This window comes from Ascaphus truei, chromosome 13 (assembly GCF_040206685.1).
Source record: "Ascaphus truei isolate aAscTru1 chromosome 13, aAscTru1.hap1, whole genome shotgun sequence".
Taxonomy (NCBI): Eukaryota; Metazoa; Chordata; class Amphibia; order Anura; family Ascaphidae; genus Ascaphus; species Ascaphus truei.
In genome coordinates, this window is record NC_134495.1 from 51,092,911 (window position 1) to 51,111,912 (window position 19,002).

Genomic DNA, 19,002 nt, shown 5'->3' on the forward strand with positions numbered 1-19,002 from the left:
CGCGCTGAGTAACAGGCTCTGCAGTCGGCTGAAAATCCCAATGCCTCATCACGCCTGCGGATGCTCGCGTGAGCCCTCTAAATACATCCTTATTGAGGATGCAGGGGCTCAGTGCGGCTTCCCCTGCTATGGACGTAGCCTTAGGCTGCGGTCCCAGTCACTGCTACAGCGCACACCTCGGCGTGCGCTGTGTATGTAAGCACCGCCCCTCAATGGGGCTGGGCCCAGTACTCACCTTCCCGCTGAAGGTGCAGCCGCGCTGTACTCGCAGTTTTTTTTTTAACTCAATGGAATGGAGTTCAGAACTGGCGACGGAGGCATGGCCACGCCCCCGCCGGCAGTTCACCCAATGAGGGCGAACCAGCCGCGTGAGGTCATGACCACGCCCCCGCAAAACCCTGACCATGCCCCCTCCCGTTGCAATCTCTCTCCCTAAAGACCGCAGGTAGCGCTGTGCACGCGCCCCCCCCTCCCCGCCGGGCACACGTGTCACACTGGGACCGCAGCCCTACACTGCGTCCAGGGTTGCAGCAGCCATACGGAGGCGCGCTGAGGGGAAACGGGTGCTTTCCTTGGCCTTGGTTAGCGCGCGTCCGTGGGCGTGTCGGGGCAGGCCAGTGACGTCACGGAGCTGGTTCGCCCTCATTGGGCGAACCGCTCACGTGATCGGCCCTGCGCTCCCTTGAGCGCTTGAATCTAAAATTCTCCTAAGACCCACGCTTCTGCACGCTTGCGGAAACGTGCGCGAGCCCCTGCTAAAGCCGCTCTCATTGTGGCTGCAGGGGCTCACTGGTAAGTACCAGCACGCCTCAGCACGGGTCAGCGCTTCATGCCCGAGGCCTTATGTAGGCCTGCTACTACGCACCGCCTCGTCAGACAGGCCCGCCGCCCCGTCATTCAGGCCCGCCGCTACTCACCACCCCATCCGACAGGCCCGACACTACGCACAGCCCATCATGCAGGCCCGCCGCTACACACCGCCCCATTATGCAGGCCCACCGGTACGCACCGCCATGTCATGCAGGCTGCGTTGCAGCACATAAGGAATCAATCTTCACTCTGGCAGGCTGCGTGGAAAGAGGCCTGCCTCTCAGCAGTCCACACATATAACCTCAATTCCTTATTACATCCCTAGCTCCTTCCCCAGGGCTCAACTCCGTAGCTGCCGGAAGGGTGGAGCAGAGCAAAGGGAGGCAGTGCGGAAAGTCCTGCTGTGATTGGGGAGGGGGGCTCGCACCCGCCATGGAGCCCATGCAGGGGCTCAGACTTTATATGTAGTTAGATCATTTAGTATCAAAGTTATCACTGGGTTGGCAAAGATTTGGGAGTTTAATGTATATACTGTTGAAAAATAGTGACTGATTACAAATGTATTATACAGTAGTTCTATTTAAACGTTACTGTGTTACTTAACTCTGCCTGGTACTGATTACCCTTCACCAATTTGGTTTAAAAGTTCATTTAAACATTTAACAGGACAGAATTAATGACAGGGATCCTTTACAGTTTATGTACAATCTGTAGTCTAAATGTGTTTATCAACGTTTCTTGAGGTAACTGTCCAGGATTAACTCCAATTCATGCTTCCCTCTGCCTCAGACTTGGAATTATAGTATAGACACAATTGATGACCTGTGATGAAAGGGGTTAAAGTGAAAGAATGGTGCGCACTGCCCTCTCCTGGCCTTGAGTGTCACAGGGTTGGATAATTGCCTAACAATTGGAAATAACCGGTGACTAATCAACATTGGTTGCTAGAGCGTTCCTTTATTTTTTTGAATGACGCGCCACTGGGTGCGCCACTGGGTACGCGGCAGTTGGGACATTTTAACCGGAAAAAGTCACCCGCTCAATTGCATAGGCAGACTGCGCAGGCGCCGGGAGCACCTGAACGGGCACGTGAAAATGGAGGCGTGTTTTCAGATCTAAAAAAAATTGCGTCGTTTATTACGCAGTGCGTAACGCAGTCACGTGACCCTAGGTAGCTGGGACGGTTTCACCCAGTTCCCGCGCTTTTACGTTGGCTCTTGTGTCTTTTCATGTTGTGGTGTTTTGGGAAATAATCTCACACTCTACAGCTCATGTTAAATTTAACATGGAACACAGACTTTTACATATATAACATACTGACTTTTTAGTATACCAAATGATTAACATGTAAAATATGTCAAATACAGCATATAAAATGTGTTACATTACAGATTAAGAATGTAACGCTGCACTTTCATTTCATTGTGAAGATTGGCATCCCTACATTTAAAGAAAAAAATGTCAAAGTAGCAGTGTGTTGTGGAAGAATAATTAAATAGGTGAAAATATTAAAGTTATTGCATATGTATGTGGTTTATATGAAGACTAACCTATAATTACCAAATTGTTCTCACAAGTTCCACTGTCATTAAATAATTCACTTTTCAGATACTTATATTATCCTACAAGATGCCATCACATGTGGGTATACACACACACACACACACACACACACACACACACACACACGCTAAATAGTTGCTTTTTTTTTCCATTTAAAAATACAGAAGTTTAAAAAACACCATATTTTACATTAAAGTACTGTTGGATGCATTTATCTCTTTGCTCATTGGCCCCTCCCTATTTTTTTTCTTGTACAAGTTTGTAAGTATATACATTTTAGGTATTCTTGGAGATGTCTAACTTGATTTTCAAGTCTATGTTTTGTGTTGACTATAATAAAGTCAGACATGTAGGTACAAATATGAGGCCACTATGTTAGCAAGAACTCATGCAAATGATATTTACTGTAATAAATGTTTACAAAAGACATCAAAAAACACGCCTTAAAAATAAAAACGTAGTTTGACTTACTAGTTGTTTTATATTAGCACAACGTACTGCTTTTTGCTACTTCATAATAGTTTCCCTGAATATTAACAAAAAAAAGTGAAAGAGGTCTGAAAAGGGTAAACACAAAAATATTACAAAAAATTGTATTGAAAAATGCAGCCATACATAACAGTCCACACGAGTGATAACATAATACACATGCCATGTGATGGAAGACAGGCAAACAGAAATAGCATGAATAATCCTTATAGAAATGTATAAACATAGCATGGTATGTATTTACCTTGCTGACACCTTGGCATCGGTCTCTAGGACATTTGGTCGTGGCCGTTTCACTGCAATCAAATCGCTGCTGGTGTTTCACCGCAAGTGACCTTGCTGTCGGGATCTTTCAGCACTAAGGTAAGTCCCTTACCCTAAAACTCCCTAATCTTAACCCCAATACTAAGGCTACCCCCTACCCTACAACCTCTTTAATTAACTCCCTACACTAACTGCTAAAACCCCTAAAGTTAACCCATACCCTAACCACTAAAAACCCCAACGTTAACCCCCTTACCCTAACCACTAAAAACCCCAACGTTAAACCCTTTACCCTAACCACTAAAAACCCCAACGTTAACCCCCCTTACCCTAACCACTAAAAACCCCAACGTTAACCCCCCTTACCCTAACCACTAAAAACCCCAACGTTAACCCCCCTAACCACTAAAACCCTTGAAGTTAACCCCCCTTACCTTTATAGTAGAAGCGTCCAGCGGCGGAGAATCCCTCAGCAAAGGAAATGCTACTGGGGACTTGGTCGCGGCGGGACAGTCACAACCAAATTTTCCCATTCTGCCTTGGCATGGAGACCCAACGTTTTCGTACAGCACATGCCCTTTGTCAACGGTCTGCCTTTAGGACTCCTTGGGATCATATATGTTGAAATTGCCCTATATTTCCCTATGTGGCTGGATGTTATTGAATCTCTTTCTATTTATGTATCCCTGAATATAAAAGCCACATCTTACAATGTCTTTCAGTTTCACTTGCCCAGCTGCCATGTCGGTGTATGAGGATCTTCTGTTGTGTAACTATCGCAAGTGCCGGGTGAAGCTGTCTGGTTATGCCTGGGTCACAGCCTGCTCACACATTTTCTGTGACCAGCATGGTAGTGGGGAATTCAGCAGATCACCGGCCGTCTGCCCAGCCTGTAACAGCACCTTGTCCGGCAAGCTGGACATTGTCCGTACGGAGCTCAGCCCCTCTGAGGAATATAAGGCCATGGTGCTAGCCGGACTGCGTCCTGAGGTTGTTTTAGACATCTGCTCTCGTGCTTTGGCATTCTGGACCTACCAGGTGAATGACAAAGGCTCTCATTTGACGGCCCTATTAAATTTAAATTACAGTGGTTCATATGTGGCACTTATCCAATATTACCTGTTTTAATATCCCGGTTACCAGGGTTTCTGTCTGACTTTTTCTTTCATTGTCTTTTCTACATCCACTCTTCAGGTATACCAGGAACGGCTGTACCAAGAGTATACCTACAGCAAGGCAGAGGGGCACCTGAAGCAAGTGGAGAAAGTGTACGCCCATCAAGTGCAGAGCAAGGATACAGAGCTGGGCTCCATGAAGGGGGAGGTAACCTCCCTCAAGAAAGTCCTGGAGGAATACAAGAGAAAGTACAGCGAGCTCTCAGAGAAACTCATGGAACGCAACCGGCAATATCAGAAGCTACAGGGGATGTACGATGCCCTGAGACTACGCAACATCGCTGTGGCCAATCGAGAGGCCTGTGGAGATCGGGCTCAACAGGACCAGCCTGTGGTCTTTGGATTCCCGCTGGGTAAGCTTAAGGGGGAACTGAGAAATTAATGGACACAGAGACTGACCTATCACCTCTAGCTGTGAACTTCCCCCTAGAAATGATGAATTCCAATCATAGATCAACATGCAAAGGGCGTTTAGGCACAGATTTACTAACTAACGCTGTGCTCACCACAAACAATGCGGGACCCCGATACTGAGGTGGGAATGGGTACATACGCATCCACAGCCACAGTGGCACGTCTGCAGAGTGGATGGTCGAGGTAGTCGGTTCGGGAATGGAGATGTAAGAATAGTCTTGATACTTGGTGAGGTTAGAGGTTGGAGCCAGAGGGATTGTAGAAGTCCGGGTGCCGAGGTCAGAGCTGGAGAGATGCGGACGGTCAGAGGTAAGCCGGGGTCAGTAAGCCAGTGGTGCGGAGTCCAAGGGTCAAGCCGGGTCGGTACACAGGAAGGCAACAAGACAAGGTGAGGCAAGGCAAGACAAGACAAGGAACAGGATGTGATGAACACAAGGGTACCAAGAACTATGCTCAGCCAAAGTGCCAGTGGCACAGCTGACCATATATGGGGAAGAGCGACCAATGAGGCAGTAGGGAGGAGCGGCCTCTGTGGAGGCAGGGATAGGTAGGAGATGCAGGAAACAGGTGGGCGTGATGAGATGATTAGGAGGCTTGAAACGTAGCTGGGGAGCGGTGCACACACGTCACGTGTGTGCGTTGCGCGACACACGTCCGGGAGGGCGGGGCCAGTACCCGCGATGTCAGATGACGTCCTTTGCGGGCGTGCGCGTTCAGTGTGATCCGCGGTGCTGCACGAGCCTGAAGGTAAGGAGGGAGTGCGCCGCGGGGCACGCGCTCCCCGATTCCTTACACTAACCAGTACTAAGCCATAAGGGCACCTTATTGTCCATTCAAGAGAATTAGCTACTTTAAAAAAAAAAAAAGTATTTGAACAGAGGGCTGCTTTGGAGCTAAACTGCTTTAATTTGAGCTCTCTGGATCTCCTGGTCCCAAGATGCTCACTGCTGGTGTTAAAGCTCCTTTCAGGGAAATCAAGTAATCTCCCAATTCTCTCGGGTCTTACAGGCCAATAAGATGCCATAATATCAACACAATGGCTTTTGTATTGGGAATTACACTTTTTTTGTCAAGGATAGGGAATATGAAAAAGTATAGTAGTATGTATTGAATTAAGAGGCTTGTATTCTTCTGTAGGAAATGCTGTAAAGTTTCCAGTTGCTGGAACGCCGCCTGTAAGGTCCTGTGATGGAGACTTCCGCTCAAGACCCTTCTTCTGCACATCTCCCACTGCAGAGGCCGGAAACAGCTTCTTCATCTCCCCTCGAAACGAGATAGATCATCAGCACCTTGGATCAGGCAGGGCCTTCAAAATAATGAGGATGTAAACTGCTACCCTCTAGGTCAGGCTGCACAACTCCAGTCCTCGAGGGCCGCAAACAGGCCAGATTTTCAGGATATCCCTACTTCAGCTCAGCTGGCTCAATTGGTGGCTCAGTATGACTGAGCCACTAATTGAGCCAGCTGTGCTGAAGTAGGGATATCCTGAAAACCTGCCCTGTTTGCGGCCCTCGAGGACTGGAGTTGTGCAGGCCTGCCGGGTCTAGATTCTCACATGACCCTTCGGTGTTATAATGGGTTGCAGGCTGTGAGAAAGGTTTGAAATAATAAGTTTTGGTTCAGAAGTGCACCAATGCACAAATATTAATTTGGTTTGCACTTCTGCAATAGGTTATCTTGGTGTTCAACTAAAAAAATGTATTATGTGATTTGAATAAAGATTGTTCTAAATAATTTTAATCTGGCAATGTGCTGTGTGTTACAATGCATGTTACTTGCAGTAAGTACAGTATACAAAAAAACAAACTGGATCAGCACTCAAAAATAATAACAATGAAGGACTTATGTTTTGCTTTTTGTCTTTTGGTCTCAGCAAGTTTCTTCTTTAATTTATCAAAAAAGCAGCAATACAGAAAAAAATCAGCACACACGGAAAGGAAATGTTAGCAGACACACACTGTTATATGTGCACAATAGAGCAAAGTTTCAAGGCCACCTGGCCCGTTTGTCAGGCTTCATCAGAATAAAATGCACTGAACGCAAGAGGAAATGAAAGCCACATGACAAGTGACAGAGCTTTGAACAATACATAGTATAAACTTATACATCATGTTGTTGCTACGTGACTCCAGAAGATAATCAAAAACAAAAAATATGCTTTCCTCAAACCAAACGTTCTGATGCGCAGTATCACAAGGGGGAGAGGTAGGATCAGGCAAAAGCGCGCGCAGGCACGCTGACAACACTTAAAGTGAGAGAGGTGTGTGAGTCTGTGTCAGTACAGTGAGAGTGTCTGTGTCTGTGTGAGTCATTGAGAGTCTCTGAGAGTGTTTAAGTGTCTGTGAGTCAGTGTGGGTGTGTGTGTGTATATGTGTGAGAGGGGTGTCTGTGTCAGTACAGTTAGAGTATATGTGTCAGTGAGTGTGCCTGTGAGTGTGTCAGTGTCTGTGTGAGTCATTGAGAGTGTCAGTGTCTGTGTGTGTTTGTGAATGTATGTGTAAGTGAGAGGGTGCATAAGGGGGATAGTGTGAGGGGGAGATTGTGGTGCGGAGTCCAAGGGTCAAGCCGGGTCGGTACACAGGAAGGCAACAAGACAAGGTGAGGCAAGACAAGGAACAGGATGTGATGAACACAAGGGTACCAAGAACTATGCTCAGCCAAAGTGCCAGTGGCACAGCTGACCATATATGGGGAAGAGCGACCAATGAGGCAGGGTGGAGGAGCGGTGGTGCGACCTCTGTGGAGGCAGGGATAGGTGGGCGTGATTAGAGGGCTTGACGCGTAGCTGGGGAGTGGTGCACACGCGTCACGTGTGTGCGCCGTGCCGACACATGATTCGTCCAGGGGTGGGGCCAGTCCCCGCAATGTCAGATGACGTCCTTTGCGTGCACGCGTGCAGTGTGATCCGCGGTGTTGCGCAAGCTTTAAGGTAAGGAGGGAGCGTGCTGTGAGGGACGTGCTCTCCGATTTCTTACAGTAGCCCCCTTGAGGTGCGGCCTCTGGACGACTCCAATATGGTTTGAGCGGGTACTTTAAGTGAGACCACCTTATGAGGTGGGGAGTGTGTATTTGGTGATGGGGTATCCAGGACCGTTCCTCTGGTCAAACCCTATCCAGTGGGCCAAATACTGGACCCCTCCTCTCGATATTCTAGAGTCTATGATAGATTGTATCTTGTACTCCTCTTGTCCTTGTATGATTAGTGGAGCATGGAAGAGGAATCTGGGAAGTGAGAGTTCTGGAAGACAGGTTTTAGGAGCGAGACATGAAACACTGATGGTATCTTCATGGAAGGAGGGATTTGGAGCCAATAGGGGACCGGATTGATTTTTTCCAGAATTGGGTAGGGACCCAAAAATCTTGGATCCAACTTGAGAGTGGGTGTCTTGAGTCTGATGTTCTTTAACGACAGCCACACTCTGTCTCCTGGTTTGACTTCTGGAATCCTACGACAATGGCGATCTGTCTGGTTCTTTTGTGTGAGAGTAGCCTCCCCGAGGCTCCTTTGAATCCTCCTCCATGAGTCCTGTAAGAACTTGATACTATTGTCTGCTGCTGGGACCCCGGAAGAAGAACCCTTTGTATCTAAAGCCCTCTCCCACCTTAAACCTTTCTCACTGACTGCCCCACACCTCTGGAATGCCCTTCCCCTCAATATCCTACTAGAACCCTCTCTATCCACCTTTAAGACCAACCTTAAGACACACTTGCTTAAAGAAGCATATGAGTAGTACCGTAGATACTACTAGACACGATACATAAAGCTTGGCCCCCTGCAGAAGCACTTACCAATATGCCCTCCTACTGTCTCTGTACGTTCCTCCTACATACCAATTAGATTATAAGCCCCTCGGATCATGGACTCCTCTTCCTAAATGTTACGTTTATGTCTGAAGTACTTATTCCCATGACCCGTTATTTATATTATTTGTTATTTATATGATTGTCACGTGTATTACTATTGTGAAGCGCTATGTACATTAATGGCGCTATATAAATAAAGACATACAAGAAAACGTGATGGGGAGCAGTGCAGGATGAAATCCATAATTGACAAAAAATGGAGATTCCCGTGTGCATTCGTTCCTTAATGATTTGTGGGCAAATTCTCCCCGGGGAAGAAGGTCCACCCAGTCGTCTTGGGCGTCTGAGATAAAGCACCGAAAGTACTGATCCAGGGTCCTATTTGTCCTCTCGGTCTGACCATTGGTCTGGGGGTGGTAATCAGACAAAAAGTGTAAGGAAATACCTATTGTGGCGAAAATGGGCGTAATCAGCGCATTAATAAAGGCAGTGTGCACAGCTGGTTACCCCTCTTTCGTATTGGGGATGAAGGGGTTAATTTTTCATGCACTTTACATGTCTTATTTTTCCCTCTGTCCCTTGTTGTCCCCATTTTGCAGGATTGTATGTGCATTATGTAGGTGCTGTATGTGTAGAGTACACCCCAAGCACACACATGAAAAATATAATTGTGAGATAAGGGGAACATGTATTTTTAATAAAGTTTATTTTTGCTACAGGTTTTAACAGGGACAAGCAGGATGAGTTTTTTTTTTTCTCCTGTCATTAAAATGCACACAAGAACCAAATGTTTTGACACCTATGAGCTGGGTCACTTGCCTATGCAAGCTTCAAAGGTAACATGCTGGGCCCACACCTGTGAGTCTCTCTGAAAGTTGCATATCAAAGACCCAGAGTCAGGTGGGTGTGAATTGGTCAGATGGATGCTAAATAGGAAATTCTGTTGACTCATCTTGGCTGGCTCACCCCCTGAGTTCCCCCTTCCAGCCTGAGAGGGGCCAGGTAAAGAGGGGAGTGCATCTATGCGAAGTAGCCAAGGTGGCGTTGTCGCACAGACTCTGCGTGAACAGGAAATCCCTAGAGTGCCCACTCTCCAAACTGTGATCAAGTAGGAGATTGGGGAATGAGAAAATTCCCACGAGGGGGATTGGATGGGTATGTTGGAGATAGGCTTTCAAACCCTATATACATGCCACCCAGGCTATCCCCATTGTCTTTCGTTTTTCATTATACCATGTGATCGGATTTCCAACACGCTTCTAATAGCGGAGAAGAGCAGCAGCACATTCCTGGAATGCAAAGAGTCTTATTACATCGGAACCAAGGACAAAACTCTGCGTTAGGACACTGTGATTGCTGGGGGTTATCTGATTAACCCCAACGGACCAGAAAAGACTTTGCACATTGACAGAAGGATTAGGCTGGCAATTTATGCCCTTGCAAAAGGACTACATTTTAAAAGACAATCTTCTGCTGTTTTGCACCTTTCTGGACATTATCCCCTGTTCCTATACCAGTAAGTGTAATTATTAAGTGTATTCTGCAGTTGATAGGCAATATCAAGGGAATAAATCTCAGTTTATTTTGCTCAACTTGTTCTGCTCAATTGGGATCCACAAAATATAAATTTGTTAATAAGTGCGTCCATCGTGACACCCATCCTCTGGGAAAATGACCGCCAGAACTTGGAGACAAATTGTGACCCACGATCGGAGACTGGTTAAGGGTAACCCATTGATGCGAAAGATTTCCTTAATAAAGACATCAGCCAGCATGGCCGAGTTGGGAAGGCCTCTCAAAGGGATGAAATGTGATTGTTTGGAAAAACGGTAGAGTATGACAAGGATGGTATTCATTCCCTTGGAGAGGGGTAATTCGACAAAGTCCATGGACAAGTGACTCCAAGGACGATCTGGTATGGGAAAGGGACATAAGGCTGAGGATCCACCGCGGGCAGGCGTGCGCGCGACTGTGTGTGCGCGGGCCACCAGCCCCTTACCGGCAGGCTTGTTGTCCTCGCTGCCTCCTTCCAACAAGGCTCACTACATGCTGTGACGCCAGGGGATGCAAGAGGATTGTGATCCCGAGCGGTGACGCGTCACGTGGTGCACTGGTGAGCCTATCAGCACCGGGGGCTGGAGCTGTCAGAGCTTCCCCCACCTACAAAAGGTAGGTGGGGGGAGTGTTGGTATGTGTGTGTATGTATGTATGTATGTGTATATGCGTGTATATACTGTATATATATATATGTGTGTGCGTTGTGTGTGTGTATTGTGTGTGTGGGGGGGGGTGGACGGGGGGGGGGAGAAGCACGGAGAGCGAGCAGCAGAGGGCATGTGTGGGGGCTCACTGCTCACCTTCCAGCATACAGCAGCACCCACCTGCAGCCCGGGAGACCCCCGCTGCAGCCCTCCGCTCAAACCACGCCCCCCACCCCCGCTCCCTACAGACCTCAGATAGCGGTCAAGTGCCTCTCAATGCGCCGCCTGTATGCAGTGCGGGCGCGCTGACTGAAGTAGCCGGGCCTCAGCCTAAGAGGTGGTTTGTTGCGAGGTGTCTTGTTGCGGGCGCATATGAAGCAAGACTTGACAAATTCTTCGATGTCTTTTTGCATAGGGCCACCAAAAAGTTTGTTTAATGAGGTCGATGGTTCTTCTGGTGCCCGGCTGCCAGGAAGACTTAGAGGAATGACCCCATTCTAAGATTTTCTTGCGAAAACGTGGAGCCGCGAACAAACAACCGTCCGGAACCTCTAGACCTTCCGGAATATGAGATTGATTTGTCAAAATGTCATCCAGAAAATCGAAAGAATTGGCAGAAAGGATATATTTGGACGAAAAAATGGTTTCGGATTGGACCTCGAGTTTGTCCTTGTAAAAGGGACTTACCCCTGTTAAGAAACGTGCCTCTAATCTAGCAATGTGCTGGTTGATTGCACACCTGCAATCAACCAACCCCACTTGACTAATCAGAACTCTGTCAGAAAAAGCCTGTTCTGAGACACAGGAAGAGGATTCCTGAGTCTCACAATTGGGGGCTGAACCAAGGAAGGACAGATGTCTTGAGCTGCAGAAGGACTAGACTGCAGGCTTATAGCAAGACAAAGGGGAGAAGACCTTATACCTGGACAGACATTGCCTTAGCACAAGGGTACTGACCCAGGAGAGCAGAGAGGTCTTCCCCTGCACCTACAAGAAAGAGATAAGACTTTCGTATGGGACTGTTGTATATCTGTATAAATGTATACATATTTGGGGCTGGTAATTAACTTAGCTAACCACCCAGTTAGAAAGGGCTGGACTACATGTGTAGATATTCTCCAAAGTGGAGTAGGTTTTCGTTTGCTGTGTTAATGGGACAGGCGCAATAAAGCCTAATTTTAGTTTCACGTTAAACGATCCCCATTGCGTACCTCTGAACACGTCTTTTACAGTCCTCAACAATAAACTGGCGGGAAAGGACGTCCACTTTTAAATTGTTTGACCCAGGAATGAAAGAAATGATATAATTGAATAGTGAGCAGAAAAGTTACCAGCGGGCCTGGCGAGCTCCAAGACAACGGGCGCTCTCTATATACAGCAAGTTCTTATGATCAGTAAGAATGGTGATTGGGTTTTCTGTGCCTTCCAGGAGGTGTCTCCATTCTTGAAGAGCGAGTTGATACCTAGGAGCTCCCGATTACCGACGTCATTGTTCTGTTTTTCCGAAGAAAAATTTCTTTGAAAAAAACGCACAAGGATGTAGCTTGGTTTGAGGTGACAGTCTCTGGGATAATATGGAACCGGCCCCCAGGTCGAATGCATCCACTTCCAGGGTGAAGGGTAGTTTAGGGTCCGGATGAATTAAGATGGGTGCGGAAACAAAGGCTTTTTTGAGAAGATCAAAAGCCTGGTCTGCCGCGGGTGGCCAGGAGGAAGCGTCTGCCCCTTTCTTGGTTAAGGCTATGATCGGGGCTACCGTGGAAGAAAAATTTCGGATGAATCTATGGTAATAGTTTGTGAATCCTAAGAATCGCTGAACTGCTTTAAGAGAAGTGGGTTGTGGCCAGTCCAGAACCGCTTTAAGCTTAGCAGGGTCCATAGAGAAACCGGAGTCAGAGATTATGTATCCTAAAAATGTTGTGGATGTCTGGTGAAACTGGCAGTTTCTTGTTTGGCATAGAGGTGATTTTCACGGAGACGATAGGACCAGCTTAGTGTGATTGATGTGTTCTGGAAAGGACTTAGAGAAAATAAGAATGTCATCCAGATAGACAATGACAAAAAGATTCAGGAGATCCCGGAATATCTCATTTACAAATTCTTGAAAAACGGCCGGGTTATTACACAGACCAAAGGGCATGACGAAATACTCGTAATGACCGTCTCGCATATTGAAGGCTGTCTTCCACTCGTCGCCCTGCCATATCCGTACTAAATGATATACACCCCACAGATCTAATTTAGTAAAATAGTGGATCCTTGGAGGCGATCAAAAAGATCAGAGATTAGAGGTAAAGGATAGCGTTTTTTTAAGGTGATCTTATTAAGCCCTCTATAATCAATGCAGGGACGAAGGGAACTGTCCTTTTTTTTGACGAAGAAAAAACGCACACTTGGGGATGAGGAATTCCGTATGAAGCCTTTCTTTACATTTTCTTGTATGTATTCAGAGTAAGCTTTAGTTTCAGGAAGTGAAAGGGGGTAAGATCTTCCTCTGGGTAAAACGGAACCGGGCTAGAGATCAATAGGGCAGTCGAAAGGGCGATGAGGGGGAAGAACTTTGGATGGTACCTTGTCGAAGACGTCCTGGAAGTCTGCGTAAATCCCGGGTACGGCACTCTTATCCTCCTTGGGGACTTTTAACCCGCAGATCTGTTGAGTAGGAATAATACAAGTCTTGGCGCATGGGGTTACTCCACTGGGTTTTTTATCAGTCCAATCGAGTTGCGGATTGTGTTGTTGAAGCCAAGGAAGACCCAAAAAGAAATCTCCTCCTTGTGGCCATCCTTCATTAGAAGAGTGAGTTTGCTGGTCTCCAAAGAAATGAAGGCCGGTTGAAGAGGGCTTCCGTTGATGGCCTACAACCCGACGGGCACGGATTTATGGATGAGTAGGATTGAGTTCTTGAGCAGCGAGCTCATCTTTAAGGGAGCCGGATAGGCCCTGCCAAAAAGCTGCCGACAAGGCCTCATTGTTCCAGCCTGTTTCAGCTGCAATAGTACGAAATTCTAGGGCGTACCTTGCGACTGGCCAATGCCCCTAGGAAAGGTGAAACAAAGAGGATGCAGCAGTCACCTTACGGCTCGGAGTGTCGAAGATTCGTCTCAACTCCTCAGTGAAGTGTTCAAGGTCTTGAGTAATTTCCGGCCTCTGTTCCCAGATGGGGGGCGCCCAAGCCAGAGTGTCAAAGGTGAGTAAGGCGATGATGTACGCCACCTTAGATCTTGAAGAGGGGAAGCGAGATGGGGTTGACTCGAATTAAATTGCACATTGGTTAAGGAAACCCCGACACCCATGGGGGTCACCCGAATAGCGATTCGGGGTCGGAAGATGGGGTTCTGCAGCGAAGGTGTTGTCCAGCAGAATGAAAAAGGGTTAGCAGGTCTCAGGGGGCTGGCCTGTTGGGTTTGGAGCGTAAGTGCCCTGAAACTCTGTGCAAGAGATGCGATTTGGACCTCCAATTGGGAACAACTCTCACCAAGTGAGGACGAGGCTCGGCCCACCTCAGTGGGGTCCATGTTTGTAGGGCTGAGCATACTGTTGCTAATATGCAGTTTTGACCACTTTACGATAAGTGCTACCGCAGGTGCATTGGACATAGGAGACAGGAGGTTATCGCTTCCCTCAAAATCGGATACATTCTGCTCACTTGGAAGTCTTCCCACACTGCCACTAATTTCTCCTTCTGGTCTTTCACCTGAGCCCCTTCTACCTTCTTGAATACTACTGTAGTGAGCCTCAAAATCTGGAAATGTATGATTTCCTGTGTGGTTGAGTATATTAATACATCCTTCTCAATTTCCTGTCATGTAACCACTGCTGGTCTAGTTAGTGATCCATGAGCTTCAAGGTCAGAGGTTGTAGTCAGTGCGATCGTAGTTGTCCGGGTGCCGAGGTCAAAGGTAGGAGCCAGTAGGATCGTAGAAGTCTGGGTGCCGTGGTCAGGGTTGGAGGGATGCGGAAGGTCAGAGGTAAGCTGGGGTCAGTAAGCCAGAGGTGTGGAGTCCAAGGGTCAAGTTGGGTCGGTACACAGGAAGGCAACAAGACAAGACAAGGTGAGGCAAGGCAAGACAAGGAACAGGATGTGATGAACACAAGGGTACCAAGAACTATGCTCAGCCAAAGTGCCAGTGGCACAGCTGACCATATATGGGGAAGAGCGACCAATGAGGCAGGAGGGAGGAGCGGCCTCTGTGGAGGCAGGGATAGGTAGGAGATGCAGGAAACAGGTGGGCGTGATGAGATGATTAGGAGGCTTGAAACATAGCTGGGGAGCGTGCACACACGTCACGTGTGTGCGTTGCGCGACACACGTCACGTGTGTGCGTTGCGCGACACATGTCCGGGAGGGCGGGGCCAGTACCCGCGATGTCAGATGACGTCCTTTGCGGGCGTGCGCGTTCAGTGTGATCCGCGCTGCTGCACGAGCCTGAAGGTAAGGAGGGAGTGCGCCGCGGGGCACGCACTCCCCGATTCCTTACACTAACCAGTACTAAGCCATAAGGGCACCCTATTGTCCATTCAAGAGAATTAGCTACTTTAAAATAAAAAAAAATAAAAAAAGTATTTGAACAGAGGGCTGCTTTGGAGCTAAACTGCTTTAATTTGAGCTCTCTGGATCTCCTGGTCCCAAGATGCTCACTGCTGGTGTTAAAGCTCCTTTCAGGGAAATCAAGTAATCTCCCAATTCTCTCGGGTCTTACAGGCCAATAAGAAGCCATAATATCAACACAATGGCTTTTGTATTGGGAATTACACTTTTTTTGTCAAGGATAGGGAATATGAAAAAGTATAGTAGTATGTATTGTATTCTTCTGTAGGAAATGCTGTAAAGTTTCCAGTTGCTGGAACGCCGCCTGTAAGGTCCTGTGATGGAGACTTCCTCTCAAGACCCTTCTTCTGCACATCTCCCACTGCAGAGGCCGGAAACAGCTTCTTCATCTCTCCTCGAAACGAGATAGATCATCAGCACCTTGGATCAGGCAGGGCCTTCAAAATAATGAGGATGTAAACTGCTACCCTCTAGATCAGGCTGCACAACTCCAGTCCTCGAGGGCCGCAAACAGGCCAGGTTTTCAGGATATCCCTACTTCAGCTCAGCTGGCTCAATTGGTGGCTCAGTATGACTGAGCCACTAATTGAGCCAGCTGTGCTGAAGTAGGGATATCCTGAAAACCTGCCCTGTTTGCGGCCCTCGAGGACTGGAGTTGTGCAGGCCTGCCGGGTCTAGATTCTCACATGCGCAGTCCTCCAGCAGTCGCGGGAGATGAAGCGGAGCACAACCACGAAAATAGTAGAGTACAGAGTATATGGTAAATTCAAAAATTTATTCAACAAACAGCTGATAGATCATCTGACGCGTTTCAGCCACTAAGGCCTTTGACAAAGGCCCTAGTGGCTGAAACGCGTCAGATGCTCTATCAGCTGTTTGTTGAATAAATTTTTGAATTCACCATATACGCTGTACTCTACTATTTTCGTGGTTGTGCTCCGCTTCATCTCCCGCGACTGCTGGAGGACTGCGCTTGTCACCACGCTGGATTGCACGCCGAGTCACTGCCTACACGGGGGGGAGACGCGCACATCAGCTGAGTGCTTTTGAAAACGCCGCCCACACGCCGGAGACGACGGCTTTACTGCATACATCAGGAGCTCAGCCGGCGTGGAGCTCACTACGCAGCTCACACCGATCAACGAGGAAAACACCGCCGGTCAGGCGACCGCCCCACTCAACTTTCTGTATAGTGGGGTTGGCGGTGCAACGAATATTCCTGAGCTGCTAACCACCGGATTCCTGCGCTACCGCTCCCCCACAAACCGTGAGTTAACAGCAACAATTGGTGCCCTAAGCTGGGCTAGTTGCTTGTTTGAATGTCTTTATCTCACACATGTGTACACCTTACTGGCAGTGACTTTTTGCATGTAACTCTGAGGCACCTTTGAGGATTATCTTTATCCTGTTCTACCTAGATTCTCACATGACCCTTCGGTGTTATAATGGGTTGCAGGCTGTGAGAAAGGTTTGAAATAATACGTTTTGGTTCAGAAGTGCACCAATGCACAAATATTAATATGGTTTGCACTTCTGCAATAGGTTATCTTGGTGTTCAACTAAAAAAATGTATTATGTGATTTGAATAAAGATTGTTCTAAATAATTTTAATCTGGCAATGTGCTGTGTGTTACAATGCATGTTACTTGCAGTAAGTACAGTATACAAAAAAACAAACTGGATCAGCACTCAAAAATAATAACAATGAAGGACTTATGTTTTGCTTTTTGTCTTTTGGTCTCAGCAAGTTTCTTCTTTAATTTATCAAAAAAACAGCAATACAGAAAAAAATCAGCACACACGGAAAGGAAATGTTAGCAGACACACACTGTTATATGTGCACAATAGAGCAAAGTTTCAAGGCCACCTGGCCCGTTTGTCAGGCTTCATCAGAATAAAATGCACTGAACGCAAGAGGAAATGAAAGCCACATGACAAGTGACAGAGCTTTGAACAATACATAGTATAAACTTATACATCATGTTGTTGCTACCTGACTCCAGAAGAGGGGGGAAAGGAAAACACAAAATGGATGTGTCTCCTAAAAGAATTCACTATACTGCACTCCTACTTAATTTAAAATTTAACTTTTAATATATTTTCATAAAACATATGTTACCAAAACGTCGTGTATTGTGCATTAAAAATAAATTAAATTGACAGTACCTAGCGTCTGTGTCAGTGAATGTGTGTTGGAGTGGTCTCAAACAACAATTAGTAGTAGAGACTTCAGGGCACAGAACGCTACTTAGTCAGGGTACAGTATAAACCCCTCTGGGGCACCTATGAGATCAGGTACACTTGTAATTGTAAATAAATGAACTTGCAAACTCAGTGACTAAGATGTGTCATGAAAATACAGCAGTCCTGCTTAGACTTGTAAACCACAGAGCACTTAAAGATGTTAGTTATAAATGTATTACCATCCAATATATATAGAAGTGCTACTGATAGTATAGTGATGGAGGGTAAATGATTCACAGCATAGTGAAACAATTGTTCACAGCATATTGATCATTGAATCATTCAGGGACAAATTTGTCCCTGAGGAAGCTCCTTTGCTGGAGGGAAACGCGCGTTGGACGCGCCATGTTGTCAGTCTCCTACTTGGAGCTGCTTTTATGTAGTGCTCTGTAGTCTCCTGGCTTTATCTATGTAGATCTGAATTGGGTATTTCACTAACACTCAGTGCGCAAGCATTCCTGCTCTTTATATGATATGACTATTTGGAGTGTGCTGTAGAATGATTCAATGATCAATATGCTGTGAACAATTGTTTCACTATGCTGTGAATCATTTACCCTCCATCACTATACTATCAGTAGCACTTCTATATATATTGGATGGTAATACATTTATAACTAACATCTTTAAGTGCTCTGTGGTTTACAAGTCTAAGCAGGACTGCTGTATTTTCATGACACATCTTAGTCACTGAGTTTGCAAGTTCATTTATTTACAATTACAAGTGTACCTGATCTCATAGGTGCCCCAGAGGGGTTTATACCCTGACTAAGTAGCGTTCTGTGCCCTGAAGTCTCTACTACTAATTGTTGTTTGAGACCACTCCAACACACATTCACTGACACAGACGCTAGGTACTGTCAATTTAATTTATTTTTAATGCACAATACACGACGTTTTGGTAACATATGTTTTATGAAAATATATTAAAAGTTAAATTTTAAATTAAGTAGGAGTGCAGTATAGTGAATTCTTTTAGGAGACAAATCCATTTTGTGTTTTCCTTTCCCCCCTTTCTGATTCACTTTTCAGTTCACAGTTTGCACCCACTTTTTTGGATTACCATTTATTCACTCATTATTTGCTTCAATTGGTGTGGTTTTGTGATCACTCCCTAACCCTAGTGTTTCCTTCTGACTCCAGAAGATAATCAAAAACAAAAAATATGCTTTCCTCAAAACAAACGTTCTGATGCGCAGTATCACAGGGGGGAGAGGTAGGATCAGGCAAAAGCGCGCTCAGGCACGCCGACAACACTTAAAGTGAGAGAGGTGTGTGAGTCTGTGTCAGTACAGTGAGAGTGTCTGTGTCTGTGTGAGTCATTGAGAGTCTCTGAGAGTGTTTAAGTGTCTGTGAGTCAGTGTGTGTGTGTGTGTGTATATGTGTGAGAGGGGTGTCTGTGTCAGTACAGTGAGAGTATATGTGTCAGTGAGTGTGCCTGTGAGTGTGTCAGTGTCTGTGTGAGTCATTGAGAGTCTCTGAGAGT

At 46.6% G+C, this 19,002-nt stretch overlaps 1 protein-coding gene across 7 annotated transcripts; it reads left to right on the top strand.

Annotated features, from left to right (window-relative positions):
- Positions 1-421: 421 nt before the first annotated feature.
- CCNB1IP1 (cyclin B1 interacting protein 1) lies at positions 422-6,105 on the top strand. 7 transcript variants are annotated; one of them, XM_075569192.1, is made up of 6 exons: positions 428-445; positions 2,241-2,309; positions 3,136-3,225; positions 3,849-4,164; positions 4,321-4,654; positions 5,853-6,105. In XM_075569192.1, exons 4-6 carry the CDS (start codon positions 3,868-3,870, stop codon positions 6,041-6,043), a joined length of 822 nt encoding a protein of 273 aa, XP_075425307.1. In that variant the 5' UTR covers positions 428-445; positions 2,241-2,309; positions 3,136-3,225; positions 3,849-3,867; the 3' UTR covers positions 6,044-6,105. The 7 variants fall into 7 exon arrangements, with proteins under 7 accessions (XP_075425309.1, XP_075425307.1, XP_075425311.1 ...); XM_075569191.1 differs by lacking the exon at positions 428-445 and adding an exon at positions 1,808-1,981; XM_075569194.1 differs by lacking the exon at positions 2,241-2,309 and having other exon boundaries at positions 422-445.
- Positions 6,106-19,002: the final 12,897 nt, after the last annotated feature.